General features: G+C 36.6%; 1 protein-coding gene across 3 annotated transcripts in view; it reads left to right on the top strand.

The window, feature by feature from the left end:
• Positions 1–27500, top strand: part of pald1a (phosphatase domain containing paladin 1a) — a 73664-nt gene that overhangs the window by 21010 nt on the left and 25154 nt on the right. For all 3 annotated transcript variants that reach the window (XM_079851175.1, XM_079851177.1, XM_079851176.1), the window contains exons 2-18: positions 1077–1253; positions 1355–1460; positions 4379–4558; positions 6214–6378; positions 7359–7519; positions 8326–8401; positions 12092–12249; positions 13143–13239; positions 13606–13710; positions 14588–14683; positions 14757–14891; positions 17309–17425; positions 17510–17689; positions 21436–21633; positions 22553–22693; positions 23326–23397; positions 23515–23655. In XM_079851175.1, coding sequence (XP_079707301.1) covers positions 1090–1253; positions 1355–1460; positions 4379–4558; positions 6214–6378; positions 7359–7519; positions 8326–8401; positions 12092–12249; positions 13143–13239; positions 13606–13710; positions 14588–14683; positions 14757–14891; positions 17309–17425; positions 17510–17689; positions 21436–21633; positions 22553–22693; positions 23326–23397; positions 23515–23655 — 2292 coding nt within the window. In that variant the 5' untranslated portion in view covers positions 1077–1089. The remainder of the gene's footprint in view (positions 1–1076; positions 1254–1354; positions 1461–4378; positions 4559–6213; positions 6379–7358; positions 7520–8325; positions 8402–12091; positions 12250–13142; positions 13240–13605; positions 13711–14587; positions 14684–14756; positions 14892–17308; positions 17426–17509; positions 17690–21435; positions 21634–22552; positions 22694–23325; positions 23398–23514; positions 23656–27500) is intronic.

Raw genomic sequence — 27500 nt, 5'->3', positions numbered from 1 at the left:
CACACACACACTCCAGCATTGCAATCTTGACATCGCAGCCTGTTCATTTTGCTGCGTCCACACCAAACGCGAATAGAGCGTCAAATTTGCGTCTATCGCGTCTAGTTCGATGCTTGAACAGTTTGAATCCATTCGCGCGTCCAAAGCGAATAGGACGCGTCGCGCGCGTATAATGATAAAGTGAGCGTTTGAAGCGATATAGACGCGCGTTCAGAGCTAAGGCGGGCTACAGATTAGGTGTCCCTAAAGAACCCGCATATGCGCGTATCTAACAGTAACGTTAGTTCCGTATTACATTAATTAATGTGCACGCAAGATTTATTTATTTTTATACCGTGTATTCTCTGTGTAAATCCATGCACCGAACGTACGTTCAGTACGAATACGTACCGTTCCACCCCTAATGGGTATCGGATCATAGGTATCGGATAATTTTTTTTCTCCCCTCCGATATCCGATCTAGCGTTTTGGGCCAGTATCGGCACGATACCGATGCCGTGGATCGGATCGGGACATCCCTAGTTTCTACACTTTTACCATAATAAAACCACGGTTAAAGGTGCAGTGTGTGATTTCTAGCGGCATCTAGTGGTGAGGTTGTGAATTGCACCCAACAGAAGTTACGGTGGCCGACAGGAAGTGATGTCATCGTCTGAGACCGCAGAGAGTAGCCAGTTAAACAACGAGGTTAATTATTCAATAAAACGATGTTATTATGAATATTATTGTTACCTGTTCATCATTGTGTCAGTGTTTTATTCGCTGACTTTAGCTAGAACAACATAGTGACGAAACGCGTTTGTCCGTGTAGGGCCACCGTAGAAACATGTCGATGTATATATGTGTGTAGAGTGAAATGGCTCATTCTAAGGTAATAAAAACATAACGGTTCATTATGTAAGGTCTTTATACACCACTGAAAACATCGTTATGTTTATGATATTGCATTTGTCAACAGTTCCTCCTAAATATTACACAGTGCACCTTTAATTTTCATAAGTGTTGTCTTGTTTTGTCTCTTGTCTTTCTGCTGCTCTGTTCATGTTCGTGTGTGTGTGTGTGTGTGTGATTGACAGCTGCCAGTGGAGTATGGGTACGACTGCCAGCGCTGCTCCCCAGCACACACTGCATGAGAGTTTCCACGGCAACGGGATGACGGACAGCAGGCGGTCGGCGAGCAGCGCCTCCTTCAACATCCACAACAACAAGGGCAAATCCATCATCACTAATAAAGTGGCTCCTGTGGTCATCACGTACGTCCAGCAGCGCGTCTCCATCACAAGCTCCTGCAGAGCCGACACAATGCCCTGATTTGTGTGTGTGTGTGTGTGTGTGTGTGTGTGTGTGTTTACAGGTATAACTGCAGGCAGGAGTTTCAGATCCACGATGATCATGTTCTTCGTACAAACTATAAAGTTGGGAGGATCTCGGACAACATGCCGGAGCACCATCTGGTCCAGGTGAGCCGGACACACCGTGGGTCAATCTCATGAAGACAGATCGCAGTTATCTCAGAAATAAAAAATAAAAAACAAATATTTTGCATCATTTTAGATTTTCTTTTACTAAATTAGTTTGGTTGAATATTTTCATGACGATTAACCACATTTCCCCTTCACATTCTCATCACTGTTCATTCAATCAGGTTCATTATACTTTATAAACCTAAAACCATTAAAGTTACTTTTAAACTATAAGTTACTATAAAATTGGTATATTTAATAAAAAATAATTTTGTCACACATATAAGGTGGATATATATATTATGTATGTGTGTGTGTGTGTATATAATAACATAAATAACTAAACTATAACTATATAGGCATATTAAAAAATATTAAAATATTAAAAAAACAGATTTTTTTAAACAGATCTATATAAAAAAAAAAACATAAAAAATTACTAAAGCACACAACAAAATTAAAACATTTTTTAATCAAAGATTAAAATGAAAATGGAAAATACAAAAACAAAATTAAAACTATTAATAAAAACTCTAATAGTACTGCCAGTGATACTAAATTAACACAGACAGCTATTTTATCACTGATTTATTTTTTAATTAAATGAATAAATTGAACAATTAAATGCAGTTAAAATTACAAAAAAAAAAAAAAAAACTATATATATTATTTTTTTCATTATTCATTTATATTTTTTTAATTCAGTGAAGAGAATCAGGTTGGAAAATTTGCCTAATTGTCATTAGAGTCAATGTTTTGAACTATGCTGTATAGCTTTTATTTGCGGTGTGTTTGTCGTCAAACTTAAAACTTAAAAAATGCCATTATTTTATATGAAAAACTTATTGGGAAAATATTTTAACATGTCTTGTATATTTCTTTTGATTAGATCAGATTGCATTTTAATCTGTCATATGCTCATGTTACAATGTACCTGTGGGGCATGTTGTCACAGTTCACTTCCAATCTTTCGGGGTAAATCAAGAAATAAGTATGCACTGTATTAATGAAACAAAACCACGTAATTAGACGTGTGTGTAATTAATGTGGGAAAAAATTAATATTAACTTAATTTTAAAAAACGTAATTAATATAAAAAAAATTAACTTAATTTCCTTCAAAAATCTGGTGAATCCCAGGGGTTCAGGAAGATCCTGGATGTGTCGCGGCGCGTCTCTGCAAACAGAGAGTGTAATTAATTACTGCTCTCGTTAGTCTTCACGAGACGTTTGCACCTCTCTCTGAAGGCTTTGAAGGAGACATGCGCTCCTTCTCTTTGTTTGCTCGTTAGTTTCTGTTTGCTGACGAGCTGATGATGAGTTTCGCTGCAAATCAACAGAAAACACAAAGTGTCCGACTTCTCAAACACTCGCCTTTGTTCCGCGTCCGACTCGTTATTTGAGCTTCTTCCCGAGTTGAATGGTCCTGCTTTCTACTTAATAAAGCAGTAATTAGTCATTTAGCAGAGACATTTATTAAAGCTGGGGATAATGCTGCATTTCTGTCATGTTATAAAGTCTCCAACTGTACAAATCTTTGTCAAACATATTTGTTATGAAAGCTTTATTTCGTTATTATTTCTGTTAGTTACCATTTTTATTAGTTTATTCATATTTTTGAATACAATTTTATCTTATCTTAACATGAAATGGTAATGTTTATCTTATCTTCATTTTTATCTTAACATTTAATTTTAGTGCTTTTGTCATTATTACGTTTTTACAATACTGTAAAAAAAAAAGTTAATTTCAGTTTAATATTTCTTCAGCCTTAGTTTTTATTTATTTTAGTAAGTTGAGTTAAGTTTTTTTAATTTTTTTAATCTAATGTTTGTTTTATTTTATTTCAGGTTTATTTTAACTAACTTAATGTTTTTAATAGTTTTAGTTATGACTTATTTTAGTACTTCAACTTACCAACGCGACATTTAAAAATTGTGTTTTGTTTTTAATCTAATAGAAATTTTTATCATTTCAGCTTTAATTAACATTAAGTTTTCATTTTACATTTTTCTTTTTTTTAATTTTATGTGCTTTTGTCTGTTTACTGTTTAGTTTGACTTTTTTTTCCATTTCAGTTTTATATTTCTTTTAGCTTTTTATTTTATTTTTAGGTTTATTTTAATGAACAAAAAGCTTTTAATAGTTTTTAGTTTTAGCTTATTTTAGTGCTTCAACTTATTTCAGTCAGTTGCCTAAGGCAGCATTTCTAATTTTCATTAAAGTTTTATATCCAATATTTGTATTTTATATTATTCATCTTTCTTTCGATGAACGCATTTTAAAATGGTTTAACTATTAATTAACGATAATAACCCTGGCTGTCATTTAAAAAGCACCCAAACGGCATGACTTCATCAGTTAAAGCTAGTTTTGTGGCTCATCTCTGTTTAATGTGTGTTATGTTATCATAACCGCTGTAAACTGATGCATGGGTTAAATGCAAAGTATGTCACTTTGGATAAAAGCATTTGCCAAATGCATAAATGCAAACATGACCAACAAATCTGCCCTTTTTGGCGTTATGAAAGTTGCACTGAAATGAAATCAACTCAACATGAATTTAATCTTGTTATTAAGTGACGTGAACCTGAATGAATTTCTCATGTTCATTAGTTTTATAGATAACATCAAGTGTTTGTTTAAGTGAACATGTTTGTTTTTTATTTAATTTCAGGTTTTATTTTAATTAACAAAAAGTGTTTAATAGTTTGTTTTAGCTAAATTCATTTTCAATTTATACTCTTCATATTTTGCATAGTGTTTTTTATAACATAAAGTGTTTTTTTTAACAAAGTATTTTTTTATAATATAAAGTGTTTTTTTTTTTACATAAAGCATGCCAAACACACATGCATGTGCAAAACATTTTAATTAAAAAACCAGCATCTGATCGTCTGCTCTGGTTGTTCTCAGGGCTCGTTCTTCATGGTGCAGGACGCGTTCAGTAAAGCTGATGTTCTCAGCACCACCGGCTCGTACGGCGCGCCGAACTTCCGACGGATCAGAGACGGTTTCCCACTGTACGGCATGGGCCAGCCCAGCCTGGGTGGCTTCAAACGGGTCCTGCAGAATCTTCAGGCTCAAGGCCACCAGGTCAGTGTGTGTCGGCCTCCTGCCGATCCCTGTTGACCCTCCATTAACCGAAAGCGATGTGCAAATAATTCTGCTGATAAGGTGTTTGTCAAGTCATTTGTTAGAGATTAAATCTGTTGTTGATTCGCTTGATTGTTCAGGGAAATGCAGTGCTGATTAAACTGACACTTTCAATTAAACTGTTGTTTGAATGTTATAGTTTGCACAAATTAGTTTAAATGGAGGTTATGCGTGTGACGTCACCGTCAGCCGGAGTGTGTGCGGTCACACGCACACACACACACACACACACACACACACACACACACACACACACGCGCGCACACACACACACACACACACACACTGAGCGGCAGGATTGGTTTTCAGCCGCAAAAACACACGAAACACATCTAAAACGGGAAAGAGCTTTGAGATTGACTGTATAAATAGATTTGACAAGAAATCTGAGGTGTATTTTTACAGACTGAAGAAAGCTACAGAACAGAGAAGCAATGCAATTCACAGAAACAACTGGATCCAGGCAGAGAAAGCTGGATTTGCGGTTATCATTGTGTGTCGATATGCTGAATTTAGGGGTAAAATCATACCTAATATATTGTATTGTTATATATTGCATTTACAATTTTCATCAATTAAGGATTTACATTTATGCATTTGGCGGACGCTTTTATCCAAAGTGACTTGCATTGCATTTCAAGGCACACATTTACATTCTTATCAGTTCTTGCTTTCCCTGGGAATCGAACACATGACCTTGGTGTTGCGAGCGCCAACGCTCTACTGTTTGAGCTACAGTTTAGCATCGTATATCATTTATCATCATTTATACAGAACAGAGAAACAATGCAATTCACAGAAACAACTGGATCCAGGCAGAGAAAGCTGGATTTGCGGTTATCATTGTGTGTCAATATGCTAAATTTAGGGGTAAAATCATACCTAATATATTGTATTGTTATATATTGTGTTTTACAACTCATCAATTCAATATTTACCATCGTATATTCTGCATAATTGGATGTTTTTAAATAAACACTGACAAAAACTATACAAGTTTCAGGGCTGGACGATATGATGATATATAACATTGATATATGAGTGATCACATGGGTTTAGACCTGTATTGTATTTATATAAAGCATTCACTGGCAAATGTGCTGTATGTATTTCCCCGGTGTGGAAATCAGGCTCATATAAATGTCAGGAAACATGATTCCTGCTGAATGTCAATATCCATGATGACTGGATCTTCGGCAAGTTGCGAGGAACATTATATCGAGTCCAACCTTTAGTTTAAACTGATAATTGTTTGTTTTACTCGTGTTTTCTCAGTTTCTCCTATTAAATCCAGTCACTCTCAGCTGTTGAAGCTCCGCCCCCTGTGCCAGGAGCAGCAGCTCATTTGCATTTAAAGGGACAGACACAAAACGACACGTTTTTGCTCACCCTCAAAAAGTGACAATTTTAACATGCTATAAAACATAATCTGTGGGGTATTTTGAGCTAAAACTTCACACACACACTCTGGGGACATCAGAGACTTATTTTACATCTTGTACGAATGGGCATTATACCGTTATACCATAGACGAGAGCTGCATTTGCAAGGTCTTGATGTGCTGGAGGTTTCCATGCTTCTGTCCCTTTGAACAGGAGGTGATTTTCCTGTGTTTGCGCGAAGAGCCCGTGCTGTTCCTGCGCCTGGAGAGCGACTTCTTTCCCTACACACCCCGGAGGAAGGAGAACCTCCACGAGAACCTGCACGACCTGGGGCGAGGGCTGTCCTCCGAGGACCTGGAGCTCACCATCAGGAGAGAGGTCAGAGGGTTTAATGAACACGCGCCAATACAGGAGCGATGGGATCGAGCCAATGGAGAAATGATGTTTACTATTTATTTATTCTTAGAGAATAAAAACGTATAACTAATGAACAAGAACATGCATTTTAAACTGTCCTGAGATTATTTTAAATATGATTATGATTATTATTATTAAAGCTGTTGAATATACTATTTAGTAATGAAAAGAATAGTAAAATGTTTTCTGATTTCAGGATTAATTATAATTATAGTGATTATAATAATTATTATTAAAGCAGTGAATACTTTATACTTTTACTACTAATAATTATTATTATTATTTTTATTATTATTTAAATGTTTTTTGTTAATAAATGTATAATAAAATTACATGTAGTATTATTATTATTATTATTATTATTATTATTATTATTAAAGCAGTTAATTATACTATTGAAGAAGAATAGTAAAAATATAAAATAAATGTCTGATCTCAAGATAAATTATAATTATATAATTTGTATTTTTATCATTACTATTATTAAAGCAGTTAATTATAATATTTAATAATAATAATAATAATAGAAATGATAATAGCAGAAATAATAATGATGATGATAATAATAATAATGACAACAATATTTTTTGTAATTATTTATATTAAATATTTATAGGAAAATCAGTCAAGTCAAATAAAATCAAAGCAGTGAATCCCACATCCAGGAACACATCTTTTGTTGTTGTTATTGGACATAAAAAACATAAAATATGATATTTTAATCATAAAACAAAACTAGTTTAAATTGTGTAATTGTTCTTATTAAACGTATGAAACCAGCATGAACAGAACAATATAATTTCTAAGAATTTTGCACTTTTCTTTCCTTTCTTCTTGTCATCGACCCAAATGCGCAAACCGTAATGCTCTCCTGTCATGCTTATAATAACTGCACCTCCAGAAATGTTCATGTGCCGATCATGTACAAATTCTCATTTTAGCTTCATGACTTCGCCAAACTGAACGACAACGTGTTCTACGTCTACAACGACATTGAGCATTTTAAAGGAGAACCGCAGAAGATCTGCATCGGCTGTGAAGAAGACATTCATGTGACGGAGGAGGTGTATCAGAGACCGCGCTTCACCATGCCTGCGTACAGGTGCGCGCACACACACACACACACACACACACACACACACACACACACACACACACACACACACACACACACACACACACACACACACACACACACACACACACACACACACACACACACACACACACACACACACACACACTTACTTCACCATGCCTGCGTACAGGTGCACACACGCACACACGCACACGCACACACGCTTCACCATGCCTGCGTACAGGTACAGGTACAGACACACACACACACACACACACACGCTTCACCATGCTTGCGTACAGGTACACACACACACACACACACACACACACACACACACACACACACACGCTTCACCATGCTTGCGTACAGGTACACACACACACACACACACACACACACACACACACACACACACACACACTTACTTCACCATGCCTGCGTACAGGTGCACACACACACACACACACACACGCGCACACGCTTCACCATGCCTGCGTACTGGTACGTACACACACACACACACACACACACACACACACACACACACACACACACACACACACACACACACACACACACACACACACTTACTTCACCATGCCTGCGTACAGGTGCACACACACACACGCGCACACGCTTCACCATGCCTGCGTACTGGTACACACACACACACACACACACACACACACACACACACACACACACACACACACACACACAGACACAGACACATATGCTTCATTGGTTTGTGCTGGTGAATCCTCATCTTCACACGTAACGGCAGTTTGTGGTGGTGTGTGTGTGTGTGTGTGTGTGTGTGTGTTCAGGTATTACCGTCTGCCTCTGCCGATGGAGGGAGCGCCGCTGGAGGACGAGTTCGATGCGTTCGTTAATGTTCTCCGGGTAAGAGATTCTCCTGAAACCATCGGCATGAACCATACTGACCTCTGACCTTTCTAATACTTGATTATTATTGTATTAGTTGGGAGTTATACAGTTTAATAATAATAATAATAATAATAATAATAATAATAATAGAAATTGTAATGTTTTCTGATATCAGGATTAATTATAATTAATTATATTTTATTTATTTATTTATTATTTTTCTAGCTGTGAATTTATAGTTGAATAATAATAATAATAATAATAATAAAAGTAAAAATGTACATGTTTTCTGATCTCAGGATTAATTATAATTATATTAATTATTATAGTAATTATTAAAGCTGTGAAACATACTATTTAATAATGATAATAATATGAATAATATTTAATATTTAAAAAGAGTTTTCTGATCTCAGGATTAATTATAATGAATTAATTATATTAATCTATTATTATTATTATTAATTGGAATAATTATTATCAAAGCAGGCAATAATAATAATAATAATAATAATAATAGTAAATATGAGTATTTTTATTTTTATTATTCAGCAATTATTAGTATTATTTAATAATAATATTATTTATTTTCTTAATATTAATGTTAAATATTAATGGCAAAGTCAAGTTTTCGCGAATGTTCTCCAGGTAAGAGATTCTCCTGAAACGACCCGTCTTATCTCTGTGCGAGTCACATTTAGCTCTGACCTTTCTGATCGAGATATCATCAAATCAGTGTATTGGTCAGCTGATGTCATGTGACGCGCATGTGTCTGTGCATCAGGGGAATTGTTTTCTTGTGATGCGGTCGGTTCAGTTCATGCCAATCCAGCCACCGATGTGATTAAATCCTCCGAGACGGTGGAATCTAAACACGTCAGATGCTTTAAAGTGCGTCCGGCTGTAATATATAATGTGTTTAGATGGAAGGAAATGAGTTAATGGAATATTGTGGAGTCTGTAGATCATCAGAGAGGCTGAAGACAAACATGAGAAACTACTGTGTCCTTTCTTTCAAAACAGACCGTACTTACAAAAAGTTAATGTCGACCAAATGTGACCCTGGACCACAAAACTAGTCACATGGGTTTATGCAGATTTATGCATCATATTAAAGCTGAATAAATAAGCTTTCCATTGATGTATGGTTTGTTAGGATAGGACAATATTTGGTCGAGATACAACTATTGTAAATCTGGAATCTGAGGATGCAAAAAAATCGAAACATTGAGAAAATCTCCTCTAAAGTTCTACATTTATGTTGGCGATTGTGCTGCATTCACTCACAGAAATACATGTTTTATATATTTACGGTAGGAAATTTACTAAATATCTTCATGGAACATGATCTTTACTTAATATCCTAATGATTTTGGGCATAAAATATTATGATATTTTTGACCCATACAATGTATTGTTGGCTATTGCCACAGATAAACCCGTGCGACTCGAGACTGGTGACGTGATCCAGGGTCACATATTAAAAAAACAGAAACTGTACATTAACCAGAACAAGCCCGTTTATCAACTCCATAATCACAAATAGTGCAAAAATAAGCCCCCCCCCCCCCCCCCAACTGGGCTTATATTGAGTTTTACCATGGTAAATGTTTGCGAGTGCATCTGTGGTGGAGTGTGTGTCTGGTTAGAGTTTAGATTGTGTGTGTTTGCAGTCACGTTGTCATGTGTCTGATGAATGACACTTCCTTCGTGTGTTTCCTGTTTCTCTGGTTTAAGAAGACAGAAGCTGAAGCCACAGATTTGTCGTGTTGAAAGATTAGAAAGTAAAATGGCCACACGACACCACAGGCTGCGTGCACTTATGAGTTACGGCCTTGACGATGTTGTTTTTGGGCTTTAGAACAGTAATATTTTCCTCATATTCTCCATTGTTGCGGCTCCTCTCTTCCCAGTCTGCCAGTAACGCTCCGTTTATTTCCTGTCTCTGTGAAGCCCCTCCTCCTGAAAAGCACACTGTGCTCTGATTGGGCGGCTGGAGCAGTGTGTTGTGATTGGTCGAGCGCTTCGAGTGTGTTTGGGAAATGTCCCGCCCCTTACCATAACCGCCAGTTTAACACACTACTAACTAACTCAACCAGGCCCCGCCCCTTTATTCTGCGCATTAATTATTATAATAAGGAATATTGTGACGTGTTCCCAGAAGAAACTCAAGACTACAATGGAGGCGTTTCAGGAGTTCAGAAACACTGACACTGATATAGAGAAGAACTCCCGAAACATTTCTCATGCTCAAAACCAACAGAGATGAACATGGAGAAGAGCTAATAGTGACCGCAGAGGAGTAATTATTTGCACTGGAAGAACTTTTTTAGCCTTTATACTGTGTGATAGGATGCATTCTTCCCATGCATATTCCCCAAAATGCTTCTAAAATGAGCGGTGTGTCTGTTTTGATGGATTTGTCTGGCGGCGAGGAATCGTTCATCTGAACTCCTGATCCTCGTGAGCGTTCGCTATTTAAAGCCTCGTGTCAAACCTCAAGGCTCAAGTGTTATTTTAGCCCTGCCAATAGATTGATTCACAGGAAGCGGTTTAATAAAAGAAAGTTTTAGACTTCCCGACTCGCTTCAAGGCTGATCCGTGGAACAGATCCCAACTCCATAGTTACTCCATATTAATGGAGATTCAGATTTAATTAGCCGTTTCTAAACCGAAACAGACATTTTATAGCATTTCCAAAGGATATTAGACGGTATAGATATAAACAAGGTCAAGTCAGCTTTATTTCTACATCGCTTTTACAATACAGATTATAGCAGCTTCACAGTAATAAACCAGATTACAGAGTCAATGATGCAAACTTCAAATATGGGAAATTCATATATATATATATATATATATATATATATATATATATATATATATATATATATATATATATATATATATATATATATAGAAATGTAATCAAATGTAATCTTTTATTATTTTGCAACATTTTTTTAAATAATTAAATACAAAATTATTTATTTTAACTGTACATCTGTTGTTTAATTATTACTTTAATTATTGATCATAAAGAATTATTACTTATGTAAAAAAACTTACCTTTCATCAATTTATCAACTTGCACCATTTTTTTTATTTTTTTGTATCTTATATCAATATGGTACAAGATTATCCTATTCAAATCTGTGTGATAAGTCAAAAGTAAACTAAAAGTAATCAAAAAGTAGTTAGTTTACATCACCTAAAATGTGTGACGTAATAGCTTGTTACTACAGTTTTTATTATTTAATTTGTATTCAGTAATTCGGACTACAATTGGTAAGTGATCTATGGAGATGTGGGTGGTCGGGCATCTCTAGTGTTGTTTGATTGGTTTAAATCCAATGCCGACGGATCTGCATAAACTTAATTTCAATGTGTTATCTGATTCCAGTACAGGATCTCCACCGTTTCAAGTGTGCAATCTTAGCGTTGTTTTCGATGCTCGGTTGACATTTGATGCCCATATTAAAACAACTTTTTTTCCTTAGATCTTCTCTCTTCTTGCCCAGTGCAAAAAGGCTTTTAAAGAGTACAGTGCATTGCATGTTTATCGTAATAAAGGCGAGAGCAATGCACTGTACTCTTTACAAGCCTTTTTGCACTGGTTATGATACACATGCAGTGCACTGCACTCTGGTGTCCCGGATAAATGCATTAAGAAACTGCGATATAACTGCGATCTCTCTCTGTCAGGAGAATCCGTCTCTGTCCTTGAGTCGCGATGCATCTCAGCCTCTTCCAGCGCTGTTGTTCAGCTGTCAGGTGGGAGTCGGACGCACTAATCTGGGATTAATCCTGGGATCACTGGTGATGATGCACCTGACACGGGCATCACCGGAGCCAGCAACACCGTAAGACCTGCAACACACTCCTAGAATACTGATACACACAATACTGTCCTTCAGTTAGAATGCGGTCAGTACAATTTTTTTGCTTTTCTTTGCTTCGGCTACATTTATTTGATTAGAAAAATTGATTCTTTACAATTATTTTTATTTCAATTTTTTTTTTTTTTTTGCACTTTAAAATAGCTGTAAAAAAAAAAAAAAAAAATATATATATATATATATATATATTTATATATTTATTTATTTATTTATTTATTTATTTATATATATATATATATATATATATATATATATATATATATATATATATATATATATATATATATATATATATATATATATATATATATATATATATAGTTCATTTATATATATTGCCGCTCTGGAGAAAACCGTGATGTTCTCATATAATGGTGTCAAATGCAGGCAGATCAATAATATTGTTGAATATTAAATTTAATTAAAGTAATTTATCCCTTTTCAGCATCATTACTCCAGTCTTCAGTGTCACATGATCCTTCAGAAATCACTCTAATATGAGGATTTGGTGCTCAAGAAACATTTATGATTATTATCAGTGTTAAAAACAGTTCATATTTTTGCGGAAACTGTGACACCTTTTATTTTTTCAGGATTCTTTGCTGAATAGAGAATAAAAAAACTGTTTATTTGAAATAGAATCATTTGTAACATTATAAATGTCTCTACTGTCACTTTTGATCAATTGAATGCGTCCTTGATGAATAAAAGTATCAATTGCTTTTAAAATGATAGTCTCACTGACCTCTATTTTCAGTGAGAGTGTGCATTCATGATCATTCTTTTGCATGAATGTTTAATAAAGATGTGTGTTTGCTGCCGAAATGTTTAATGTCAAACATGTCACATGTTCACAGAGCTGAAGAGGACGTGACGAACAAACCCAAAGTGCAGTTTCAGGTCATTCAGACCCTCATCAGTAAACTGCCTAAAGGTCAAGAGGTCATGGAAGAGGTTTGTGTTCAATCTAACATTCTTTAAGACATAAATCCCATCATGATATGGTCACACTTTAGATTAGGGCCCAATTCTCACTATTAACTACGACTTTTGCCTCAATAAACTCCTAATTACTGCTTATTAATAGTTAGTAAGGTAGTCGTTAAGTTTAGGTATTGGGTGATTTTAAGGGATTTAGAATATAATATTGCATTAATATGTGCTTTATAAGTACTAATAAACAGCTAATATCTTAGTAATATGCATGATAATAAGGAACTAGTTAATAGTGAGAATTGGCCCCTAAACTAAAGTGTGAATCAGCTTAAAGGTGGTACAAAAATGATTAATTTGAGCAAAATATGATTATTTGTGTTTCAGGTGAACCGTGCCATAGACCTGTGCTCCGAGATGCACGACATTCGAGAGGCCATTTATGAGAACAAACACAAGCTGGAGGGGATCGGGGAGGACTATCAGATCCAGGTGAGAATCTGTGTGCAATGATGGAAAGGTGCATATTTTTCATTGTCCACTTTCTCTAGAATTAAATACGCTTTTTTTTTTTTTGTGCTACCTGTCAAAAGTTTGGAATAATTAAGAAAAATGATCACAGTTTCCACAAAAATATGATGCAAGCACAACTGTTTTTAACATTGGCAATAATTGGAACTGTTTCTTGATCAGCAAATCGTCATATTAGAATGATTTATTCATTTTTTAACAATACACAAGCCAAAACGAGAACATGAAAACACAAATGAAATCATATTATACTGATTTCTGAAGGATCATGTGACACTGGAGACTGGAGTAATGATGCTGAACATTCAGCTTTGATCATAGGAATAAATTACACTTTACTATATATTCACATAGAGAACAGCTGATTTACATTACAATAATATTTCATAATTTTTACTGTATTTTTGATCAAATAAATGCAACCTTGATAAAATCTGTATTATTCCAAACTAATGTCAATGCATCTTTTTCATGTGAAATACTGTACGCTTCATAGTGCAATGAAATGTTTTATTGGAAACCTCCTCGTTATATGAGCCCTGAATCTGGCAGTAATTCATTAGTCTTGTCAGGCTTCATTACACAGACTGTGTGTGTGTGTGTGTGAGACATTTAAGGCTTCTTAACAAAGACTCTTTATCCCGCAGCGTATCAACTGAATCGAGGATTCTTCCTCTCTGGAGAAACTGAAATCTGTTGTACTGAGCTTAGATACTCTGTTTCCTCCAGCTAGTGTTGTGTAAAGATCACTTGTGTGTGGATCCAGCTGGAAACACACAGCAGATTTACGGCCTACAGCTGAACAGATTGTAAATAAAGTGTGTCTGTGTGTTTTTAGGGAAGCAGCACTAAAGATTACTTCCTCCATCGAACTCTACAGAGTCTAGAGCGATATTTCTTCCTGATCGTCTTTAACGCTTACCTACATGAACAGGTACAGTGTGTTTCCAAATGAGTGTTTTAAGGGGCATTATTCATGTTTATAATGTTTCTCCTCTCTGTTGTAGTATCCGCTGGCGTTCGCGTGCAGTTTCAGCCAATGGTTGTGCTCTAACGCCTGGATGTACCGCCTCCTCTCCTGCATGAACCAATCAGAGCTCAGAGCGCCAGCTGACCTGCTCACCAAAGGAGCTCGAGTTCTGGTGAGGAAAACCCTTCTGAAAGAAACTGAACTGTTGGATTAAATCCATGCTTTTCTGAATGTATACAGAATGCACTCAATGTGCAACGTTAGGAAATTAAGGCGAGACACTACAGGTGAATTGGGTACAATTTTAAAATAATAGCAGGGCTGCCAACTCTCACGCAATTGACACTTTTCACACGCTCTCCCGCCACACATCCATTTTCTCACGCACAGAACAATTGCGGAGCAAAGAGGCACTTTTAATATTAAACTAATTCTCAGCTCTTAGATTCCGTCAATTTTATTACGAAATTCAGACAAAAATACGTTTGGCGCTTGTAAATGTGACGTGACAGATCGCTGAGCGCCTCAGTTCAAGTGCACGTGAACCGATCATCTGTTTTTATTTAAAGATGCAGTACAACTTACCGAAAGTATACATAATATCGACCAATTAGTGTTTTTAAACCACGGAAAGAGGTCAATATAACAGCAGGAGAACAATTATGTCACATAACGTTACATTTACCTCAGGAAAGCCATTTAATGACCTGTTAATTGAATAGAAAAAATAGCTAGAGAGGAGATTTTGCTGAGCACTATATTACATATTTATTATATTTTTACTTATGTCATTAAATAATTGTTATTATAACAAAAACTGCATTATATTTAATTTAATTTGTTATTTTTAACCTTTAATAATACCAGCAGATTGGGCCCTCTATGTTTACAGCATTAGGTGAGATTCTTTTTTTAAATAAAATTTAAAATAAACATGTATCCAAATTAGTCAATATTGAATCAAAATCGGAATCACATCACAAGAATGGAATTGAAATCTTGAAATTTTTGTCAAGCAATAATAAAAGCTGTATCCTACCAGTCATTGTACAATGTAAACATTGTAACATGTTGTCACTAAACTTCATAAAATTCTATTTAGTTACCAAATGTTTTGACAATCACAATTACACTTATTGTGATGCAATATTTGTTTTTACATATCCCCCGAAAAAAAATCTCACTCCAAGCTAAACTCAAAATAATAGATATCACCATGCAACCCAAATATAGACTGTATTTGTTGTGCATGCAAACATAGTCATAGTTAGTGAATAATTATGACTGAATAACCACTTCCTCACATATAAGATCTGAGTGTAGTGTGTGTTGCTTTTACGGTCCTAAAGAGACGTTCTCCTTTAAAATGCTGGTGACTTCCATCTGGAGATTCTCTGCTTTATCTGTGCTTTGTTCTGATAGTGTTTCTCCATTGAGATTAATGTGCGTTTGCTCTGCATGGAAATGACCTTCTCACTTCGCAACAGTAACTGGAAAGTGTTACTTGTCGACAGATGAACTGTAACATCGTGACTCTGTCTGGCTTTTCCTTTCTGGGCCTTGGAACCGAGATTTAGCGCTGAATTGAGGAAGTCGATCCTCACGGTCAAACGTCTTACATGATCTTCTTACAAAACAGGATTCAAAACAGACCTTGAAACTTGCAAAATAGGTTTAGGTTTAGTTTTTTTAAAGTCAAAGATACTTTTAAAACCTTACAAAAAAAATCCTTTTATGTTTTGCTACATTTTAACCTGTTGTTTTTCTTTTGCCATGAAAATTGCGTTAAATGGCATTAAATTACAAACAAATCAGATCATATGAGTGTTGTCTGGGGGTGCTTTACTTTCAGAAAATACTTTCAAAAAAACATTTCATGTTTCAGAAATTTCTTGGATTAAATTGACTCTATATTAAAGACACTAATTTTCATTAAAACATTTTATTAAGCTAATTCTTGATTAGAAGATTTTGCGCCAGAGAAAATGGAATGTTGGAATTCCACATTTTAAATGTTACATTCACAATGATACAAAGTTTCAACTGAACAGAACTTGATGGATTCTATCCAAAAATTATAAACCTCATAAAATAAAGTTTCACTTTTTAAAAATCTTAAATTTGAGAATTTTAAAAAGTGAAACTTTATTTTATGAGGTTTATAATTTTTCCTACTGTTTGACATATTTATGAATACTGTATTAAACTTGAATATTTTTTCTTTAGATTACTTTGGTAACAGGGTTGAATAGTTGTGCTTGATAAATGTCAATGTTAATGAGCAAAAATATCAATGCAAAAAACTTAGTTTCATAATTGAATATTTTTACATTAACAGTTATTTCCCTATTTTATTTCAATCTGTATTCTTTAAAGCTCTATATAAATAAATGTGACTCTGTATTATTATTTGTGCAAAGATTTAACTTAATTGTTCCCTTTTCATCATCCCTGCATAATAAACTGGGAAGTTGTGACATCTCAACACTTGCAAACATCATCCTAAAAGGACATTTTTTTCTCTGGAAACCTCGACTAAACTAACGGATGATGCATTATTTCTAACGGGATATATGTCTTTATGTCTAGGTCGCTGATGAATATTTAGCACCTGACGTTCTGAGCACCATTAAGGAGATGAAAGTGGCTAATTTCCGACGAGTTCCCAAGATGCCGATCTACGGCATGGCTCAGCCGACGTCTGAGGTGACTCCCGTCCGCTCTGAGAAGGGTTAGTGAACGCTTCATCGACAGCATCTCTCACCGCTCTTCTGTCTCGTTCCCCGGCAGGCGACGGGAGCCGTTCTGGCGTATCTGGCGGACGAGAAGAGGAAACACAGCAGTGTTTTATGGGTGAATTTGCAGGATGAACTGGTTCTGGAGGCCAACGGCCAGATCTTCTATCCGAGAGAGCCCACGCGTGTGGATCAGCACATATGCGTGCTCTCCTCACACACACACGAGATCCAGGTCAGATTTACGCTACTTTTTTCTAAATGTCATAATCATTTGTTAACAAACAAGTATTCATCACTTCAATGAGATCATTGTTTCTGCCTTAAATTATTCTCTTTTTGTTAACCTACCCGAGTCAAACTTTGCATAATTAGAATGGAAACGCCACTTTTAAAATTGACTGTATTTTCGTTTTAGGTCAAAATGCCTTTGGGGCACGACTATGATCGCATCAAAATCGCTATTTTTAAAACACTAAGGAGGCTCGACACAACATGAAACTGTGCTCGAAGTATCTAATTATAACTCTAATTATGCTTTTACACCAAAGTTTGACTCGGGTAGATTAACAAAAAGAGCCTAGGTTAAATTTTGGCGAGAGTTGCGCTTTAAAGCTGCAGTCCGTAACTTTTTTGGGTTAAAAATGATCCAAAATAAATTGAGCAAGTGCATAACCAGTGTTGAAAACTCTCTGCTTGCCGTAGCTCGACTCAAACCGGTAAGCTTGTAATAATGTTTTTAACTCCAGTGGTACTGGTGGATTTGCACGGGAAATTCGAGCATGTCTTTGCGTCATTACGCCACATCTGTCCAGAGTCTCGGCTAGTCGGCGGTGAGAGTGAGGATGCTGGAGATTTATAGCCTTTTCTCACAGCACTGGATATAATTAAACTGAGCAATTTGATGGCGGATCCAGAAAGGCTCAAACGACGATCACCAGCTGGAGATTCACCCGCTGTAAAACGCGAAAGTCTTCGGACTTCGGAGCGGCTACAGAACAAGAGAGACTGACACCGGCCCGTGCGGAAACAAGGATAATATCGGAAGGGCTTTAAAGGTGCATTAAGCAACTTTTCATGTTAAAAATACCCGTTTTCTAACCCATACATGCTTAAACAATTGCCTGATGGGCTGAATGAGCCCTTCTCTGATCACTGAGATTGTCTCTATAATCCTGTAAAGTAAAATAAATATGAGGGATTCGGGCTAGGGGTGCGCCGATCCGATATTCGGTATCGGTATTAGTCCGATACTGGCCAAAATCACTGGATCGGATATTGCATGAATCGCGGGAGTATAACCCGATCCGATACGATCACGTCCCTTAGTCCTAAATTGTCATACAAATGCTTAACAACACCTGAGAGACATGCCGTAAAGAGAGATGAGCAACATGCGTCACGCAGGGTTGCCAGATTTTCACATACAAATCCCGCCCAATTGCTTCTTAAAAATAGCCAATCGCGTTTCGGGGTGGGAGAGACCGCGGACTTGGCAACACTGGCATCACGTGAACGGTAGCTAGAGGTGAGTGAGGTAAGCCCTCTCAGCAATTAAGTTATCATGTCAGCTGTGTGGAGTTATTTCAAACTCAAGGAGCGGCATTTACTACAAAGAGCCGTAGTTAACTGACAAGCTGAGCCATATCGCATTAAAATCGCGGACGTATCGCCAGCGATAATTAATGCGATATGGCTCAGCTTGTCAGTTAACTACGGCTTTTTGTAGTAAATGCCGCTCCATCTGAAAGCAGGTGATGGCGATTTACTACTAATCAAGGAACCGGCTTTACTGACGAGATGCGCATAACAATCTCACGATTTAAATCGCCCAGCCCTAATTCATTCTAATGATTAGTTTTATACAGGTGTTTTACAGTTCAACCTCAGATGTTACATGTGAAAAAACTTTACAGCTTGCTCTGTCTACCCTAGATTTTTTCCCCCCTTTTTTAGGTGTAATGGCTTAGAGTCTAATTTGTGAGTGCCTTATTGGACTGCGTTCTATTGCACATTTTATAATGGAGATACCTTTATTTTTATGTTAGGTTATACTTATTTAAGTTATTATGACTACATAAGAGTTTTGTGTTACATCCAGTTTGGCACTGGAATTATAATTTTTGTTTTATTTGCACAGTTGCACTTTAAATTTCATTAATTGAATGGTGCTGAATAATTAAAAATGCTGCTACAAGTTCTGTTTAAAAATTGTTTTAATAAAAATTAAGCAGCAGTATTGCACAACTGAGTCATGTTGTGGGCTACTTATTTCTTCTTTTAGGAAAGTAGAACATTTATTGCACTGTTTGAGCATGATGCTTTTTAGATGGCTAGGTTAAGCACAGTGCATCCTCCTGACAAATGTGTTATTATTAACAGCTTAATTAAGAAAAAAATATATGGTATTGTATCGGTATCGGTATCGACAGATACTCAAGTGTGTGGTATCGGTATCGGTATCGGACATGAAAAAGTGGTATCGAGCCACCCCTAATTCGGGCCGGAATTTTAGACTGGGCGTGATGCCATGCGCGTTCACGGCACGCTCACATAGCTATGTCTGGCAGGTTTGTGTATTCGCCGGCATTCTCCGTAGAAGATGGATTGTAAGAGACCTGCTTATAGTTCATTTCAAACACCAACGCAAACTCCACGTAAGATAAAAAAAAGAAAACTTTTGTCCGTGAGCGTGCACACCTCTGGTTGCAGTTTCGCTTGCCACCAGAGGGGGCATAGTTCTGCAAAAACTCAGAGACTTGCTTAATGCACCTTTAAATGTCACGCAATGCTGATGATGTTAACATTAACAATCTGAGAACAAAGTATAATTTGCACTGTTTGACGTGATATGATGAGCGATCGTTAGATTTAATCAGCGTGATTTACTGCAATGCTTTTTTTCTCTTAGTTGCTCAGAACAAAAGTGGATGTTGTTCAGATTTACACATTTTCCAGTGAAAATTCTTATGTTGGTCAAACTTCCCAAAAGTAAAATGTGTGATTGCGAATGCCAGTATCCACACCAGCGGCGACTGACAGACGCACGTTCTCCTCAAAACATCGGATTCATCCGCGCCGAGGCACAACCCACGTAAAGCTGATCATTCCGCGAATAACTGCAGTTGCAGATTTCGAACAGAGATGGAGACAAAGAGGAGAAACTACGAACTGCAGCTTTAAATTAATACATTTTTAGCTAATTGTGATTGTATGTGTACATTTCTGAAATGCATAACTTAGTAAGTTCTCTGATAACGGATCGCTCTAAATTGTAATGTGGACTCATGCGTTTGAAACGATGTGTATTATGAAAAGCGTTATACCAAAAAAGTGAATTGAATTGAATTTAAAGCAATAAGCCACTGGAGGATGTGCATTATCAAACAGTTTCAGGGATTTTCACCTGCTGGATGATAAAACAACCTTCTAGATGACTTTTATTTCTTTAGATCAGGGATTCGCACTTTTTAGTGTCAGCCGAACCCAGTAGACATAAAATATCTTAAGTTAGTATTTCAATAACGTCATTCAGTTATTCAGCAAAGTATTTTTCATTGTTGTAATAATGATAATTATGTTTTAACTCCAATTATATAATGAAGACAGAATATATATTTCTGTTGTAAGTTACAAATAAAAAAATTATATTTGATGATTATAATAGAAATAATTTTATTTTACACTACAGGTTACAATACTAAAATGTATCCCTTAAATTATTCACTTTAAACATTTAAAATTTGGCAGACTGTTAGTGAAATGCTGTAAACTGTCCACAAAATGTTGGAAATTATGCAAATGTGTTGAAGTTCCCAGATGAGTTTTCTGTGAACGAGAATCTCTGAGCGGTTATTCACAGCCCAATTTATTTATTTAAATTTTACATTCAATATAATTATTAGCATTTCATCAACTTGCGAAGCCCTGTTTGGGACACACTGAACGGCATCTGTGTGTGTGTGTGTGTGTTTGATGCAGAGACTGGAAACGGCTCTGAAAGAGGAACTTTTGGGAAGTCAGAAATGGCTTGAAGTGACTCTGGAGCAGGAGAAGCAGATGAAGATGTTCAAGAGCTGTTTGACGGTACAGGAGATCTTTAACCATCACAAGAGTTCACACCAGGGCCTGGAGTACAGGCGGATTCCTCTCCCAGAATGCTCTGCTCCGACTGAAGAGGTGAAACACACTTTAAAAGCTTAAAGATCTGCTGACATTCATCTTTCCGTTCAGATGCAGTTCTAAAGGCTGATGAGACGACAGAGAAAAGAGCTTCGGCTCCCTCTAGCGTTCATCAGAGTCACTGTAATCTCAGATTTTACCGGAATATTTCACCCAGAAATGTCATTAACTCGCCCTAATGTTATTTTATTTTATTTTATTTTATTTTATTTTATTTTATTTTTGTTTTGTTTTAATGTTTTGTTTTAATGTTTTTATTTTATTTATTTATTTATTTATTTTAAATTTGTTATTAACATTATTTAATATTTATTTCATTTTATTTTAATGTTTTGTTTTATTTTTATTTTATTTTATTTAATATATTTTATTAAATTCTTTTTCTTTTTCTTTTTTTCTTTAATATTTCTTTTAATTTAATTTAATTTATTTTATTTTGTTTTATTTAATTTTTTTTTTTTTTTTTTGTGGAACACAGAAACATTTTGAAGAAACCTGAAAGACTGTCAAGACTGGTAAAAGTGACAAAAAAACTTTCTTGAAGTAGTCCATATGAAATATTAAAGTCATTATACACAGATAAAGATTAAAATATGATTAAATAAGATGCAAAAGGAATGCCAGGTTTAATGCCTAGCGTCAAATGCGAAGAGCACTCTTCCAAATTTTTCCTTTTTTGTTCTACAGAAGAAATAAAGTCATGATGATGAGAAAATGACGATAGAATTGTCATTTATGGGTGAAATGATGCTGTAATAGACTTCAGCGTGAATACTTACAGTGAAAGCAGCTTTATTGCTGTTCATCCTGACAGTTTTGTTATCTTTCTTTTGTGCATTTTCTGAATGTCTTGGTCTGCTTTATCAGTTTTGTTTGGTCACATTGATTAATGTTGTGTGTGTGTGTGTGTGTTCAGGGTTTCGACGGGCTGCTGGAGGCGATGAAGGCTCGTCTCGCTGAAGACTCGTCCTCTGCGTTCGTCTTTAACTGCTCGAACGGTAAAGGACGAACGACCACGGCTATGGTGATCGCAGCCCTCACGCTCTGGCACTTCAACGTACGTCTGCTGCTTTTTACAAAAATTAACAAGCACTTTTCACTATACACATTGTTTAATGTTTATAATTTAGTCAATTTTATCCCTTAAAATTCCTCTTTGATCACCCAAATGACATATTTAAAGTTTTTTCCTTAATGCCTTGAATGTAACTCAAAACCCTTGCTTACATTTTGCACACGTGGATCCATGAATATGCAAATTAGCCCCGCCTCCACTCACTAGGGTTGCCAACTGTCCTGTATTAGTCGGGACGTCCCGTATATTGGGCCTAATTTATTTGTCCCGTACGTGACCTTCCTTGTCCTGTTTATTGACTGCTACGCTGATCTAACCACTGACTGATACAACAGCAACACGACACTTGAGAATGATCACGACATTAGTCCATCATCCAATCACAGCGCTCCCTCACACGCATCAGACCATCATCCAATCACAGCGCTCCCTCACGCGCATCAGACCATCATCCAATCACAACGTAAAGAACCACAATTGGCCCGTATTTTTCTTTTCTGAAGTTGGCAACCACTCACTCACAGCAGCTCGGATTACCTGATCCACTCGGTCAGCTTTACTGTAGTAAATAGTAATAATAAAGTATATTTATATATTTTTTGTTTGTTTGACAGGGATTTCCAGAGTTCTTCGAGGATGAAATCGTAAGCGTTCCTGATGCCAAATACACAAAGGGCGAGTTTGAGGTGATGCACTTCTGCACTTTGACCATTTTCATAATAATAATAACTGTTTTAGAATAATAATAATTGTGTGTGTGTGTGTGTGTGTGTGTGTGTGTGTGTGTGTGTGTCGGTGTTTAGGTGGTCATGAAGCTGGTGCGTCTGCTCCCTGACGGTCACCGGATGAAGCGTGAGGTGGACATGGCCTTGGACTCAGTCAGCGAGACGATGACGCCACTGCACTATCACCTGCGAGAGATCATCATCTGCACCTACAGACAGGTGAGGGTTCAGATCATCATCTGCACCTACAGACAGGTGAGGGTTCAGATCATCATCTGCACCTACAGACAGGTGAGGGTTCAGATCAGACAGGTGAGGGTTCAGATCATCATCTGCACCTACAGACAGGTGAGGGTTCAGATCAGACAGGTGAGGGTTCAGATCATCATCTGCACCTACAGACAGATGAGGGTTCAGATCAGACAGGTGAGGGTTCAGATCATCATCTGCACCTACAGACAGGTGAGGGTTCAGATCATCATCTGCACCTACAGACAGATGAGGGTTCAGATCAGGCAGGTGAGGGTTCAGATCAGACAGGTGAGGGTTCAGATCAGACAGGTGAGGGTGAGGGTTCAGATCAGACAGGTGAGGGTTCAGATCAGACAGGTGAGGGCTCAGATCAGACAGGTGAGGGTGAGGGTTCAGATCAGACAGGTGAGGGTTCAGATCAGGCAGGTGAGGGCTCAGATCAGACAGGTGAGGGCTCAGATCAGACAGGTGAGGGTTCAGATCAGACAGGTGAGGGCTCAGATCAGACAGGTGAGGGTTCAGATCAGACAGGTGAGGGTGAGGGTTCAGATCAGACAGGTGAGGGTGAGGGTTCAGATCAGACAGGTGAGGGTGAGGGTTCAGATCAGACAGGTGAGGGTTCAGATCAGACAGGTGAGGGTGAGGGTTCAGATCAGACAGGTGAGGGTTCAGATCATCATCTGCACCTACAGACAGGTGAGGGTTCAGATCAGGCAGGTGAGGGTTCAGATCAGACAGGTGAGGGTTCAGATCAGACAGGTGAGGGTGAGGGTTCAGATCAGACAGGTGAGGGTTCAGATCAGGCAGGTGAGGGCTCAGATCAGACAGGTGAGGGTTCAGATCAGACAGGTGAGGGCTCAGATCAGACAGGTGAGGGCTCAGATCAGACAGGTGAGGGCTCAGATCAGACAGGTGAGGGCTCAGATCAGACAGGTGAGGGCTCAGATCAGACAGGTGAGGGCTCAGATCAGACAGGTGAGGGCTCAGATCAGACAGGTGAGGGCTCAGATCAGACAGGTGAGGGTTCAGATCAGACAGGTGAGGGTGAGGGTTCAGATCAGACAGGTGAGGGTGAGGGTTCAGATCAGACAGGTGAGGGTGAGGGTTCAGATCAGACAGGTGAGGGTTCAGATCAGACAGGTGAGGGTTCAGATCAGACAGGTGAGGGCTCAGATCAGACAGGTGAGGGTGAGGGCTCAGATCAGACAGGTGAGGGTTCAGATCAGACAGGTGAGGGTTCAGATCAGACAGGTGAGGGTTCAGAGATTCTGTCCTTGTGTTTTGTCTCAGTCTCCATCCAAAAACAGCAGGAGCTTTCTTGAAAAAACAAGATCTGATTTGCTGGTTCAAAGTGTGTACAGGGTACAGGCTTAATACTGTGAGCGCAGAAGAAGAAATAATTTTTCGTTGTGAGGTTCATGACATCATATAATTTAATTTTTAGTTATTTATTTATTATAATATTTTATTTATTTATTAGTTTTAATAATATTATATGAAATAAAATAAATCAAAATATTTAATTTAATTTTATTTTAAATGCTCTAAAATGTATTTGTTTTGTTTTTTGTTATTTATTTATTATAGTATTTTATTTTAGACCAAATATATCAACTAAAAATCTATTCTAAAATCATTTTATTTTATTCTTAATGTTTTTATTTTTTTATTAGTTTTATTTATTTTATTTTAAATAAAATAAAACCAAATATTTCATTTCATTTCATTTTAAATTTTATTTTTTGTATTATTTATTGATCATAGTTTTTTATTTTAGATAAAATAAACAAACTAAAAATCTTCTAAATATATGTTCAAAATTGTATTTTATTTTTTATTTAGTTTAATTTATCTATTATGGTTTTATTTTAATTTGAATTATTATTTTTTTTTACTTTTTCATTTATTTATTATGGTTTTATTTTATTTTGATCTTTATTTTACTATAAATATGTGCACTAAATTTGTTATTGTATTTAATTGAAGCAGTAAAGCAGCATCATAAAGTGCTTCTCACACATGTTCCTCCTTCAATAGTGTTTAATATCACCTATCATGAATTTTGGTTAATGAGTTTTCATTTGTGTCTCATGTTTTGATCGCTACATCATTCCCAGATGTTGCATGGCTTCACTATTATTCTTACATGTAGATTTAATGACGTGTCCGAACTCTTGTGTCGTCTCTGAGTGTCCTGTAGAGGGCAGTCTCTTCACTCCATAAATACATTTAGACAATAACCCCATAATCAGACACTAATCAACTTCAGTCTCCATTTATATAAGCAGCATACATGTCAAGAGTCTCCTTGATTTCCTTAGAAGGATTCTGGGAAAAACCCTCTAATGTTAGTTTGAAGGAGTTTTATCCAAACTTTTCCACGTGCATTAAGATCTGCAGCCAGCTGTGAAACCCTAATGACTGACAGATGCGCGTGACGCGTTTGTGAAGAGGAGGGGTTGTTATGTGTGTGTGTGTGTGTGTGTGTGTGTGTGTAATTGTGTTTGTGGGTCAGGTCTGTCGCAGGTTCGAGTGTCGGCTCTTATGTAAAGCTCGAGGGGCGACTCGCTCATCAATGCAGGTTTGTGCAGCGAGAGCCACTTCATCTGCTCTCAATGGATCACATTGTCCCGAGCTCGTTTTTTTTCTTCCCCTTCTCCGTTCAGTCATTACAGTAACTGAACTACAGCTCGGCTTCCTAAAGCGGCCCGTCTCAGATCCCGCAGGAGAGACCAGGGATTTGTTTTTCCCGTGTGGAAACCCGAACACTAATCCCTCTCTTCTGTCGTGTCATTCTTTCACTTTTGCTCAGCTCCTGGTTTAGATAACTGTGTCGCTGACGGAGAGCGATTCGTGCGATTCGTCACACATTCAACAAAATATTTAGGCCTAAAGTTAAGATGCATGCAATTTCCATCCGTATGCATTACAAAGTTTTAACATGAACGGTTACACTTTATTTTAAGGTGTCATTGTTACAGTGTAATTATATATTGAAGTACTGAGTAATATTAAGCAACTACATGTACTTACTATAGGGTTAGGGTAGGATTAGGGTTTGGTTGAGGGTTAGTTGCATGTAATTATGCATAATTTACTATGGTAAATAAATGTAATATGTAACAAGGACACTAAAATAAAGTGTTGCCACTAATAAACTTCATGCATGCATAAATGAAATGCAACTGTAATAATACTAATAAACTGAATGCATTTTAAATGCACATTAAGCAGGCGTATATATTTACTATCAATAAATCCATGCATTTTAAAATATGATTATTTAAATGGATGCACATGGGTAATAAAATACTGTGGCATGATTTTTTGAGTGCAGAAAGCGTACCGGTTTCATTTATGTATGACGGACAATTATGCATCACGTTAAGTTTATTAGTCTGTTTATGAAAGGAGAATTTATATGCAATTCAAAAAGATTGTGAACGATTCACTTTTTTTATTGACCTGGAAATGTTAAATCCTTTACTGTTAAATTAAAGGATTGTTAAATTTAAATGTTAAATTGTCACAATGTCACAATGCGTAAGAAAGTGTCTGTCGTTACTTCCATCGCAACTCTTTATCAGGACAAACTTTGAAAGCCTTGTTTTGTAAGATGGACCCAGGAAAACATTTATAGAGTTTTAATGAGCTGAATTTGATCAAATGTTTGATGATGATTCATATCTGACATGTAGTATCCTTTAAATCTAATATGGCAATAAACTCAAATACAAACAAAATGTTCACCTTTTTCAGAACCCGCCCCTAAATGGCATGCAAGAACTGTGATTGGTCGCTTTATATGTCAA

Source organism: Squalius cephalus (assembly GCF_949319135.1).
Source record: "Squalius cephalus genome assembly, chromosome: 19".
In the NCBI taxonomy this organism is placed as follows: Eukaryota; Metazoa; Chordata; class Actinopteri; order Cypriniformes; family Leuciscidae; genus Squalius; species Squalius cephalus.
This window is presented reverse-complemented; position numbering and strand designations above follow the sequence as displayed.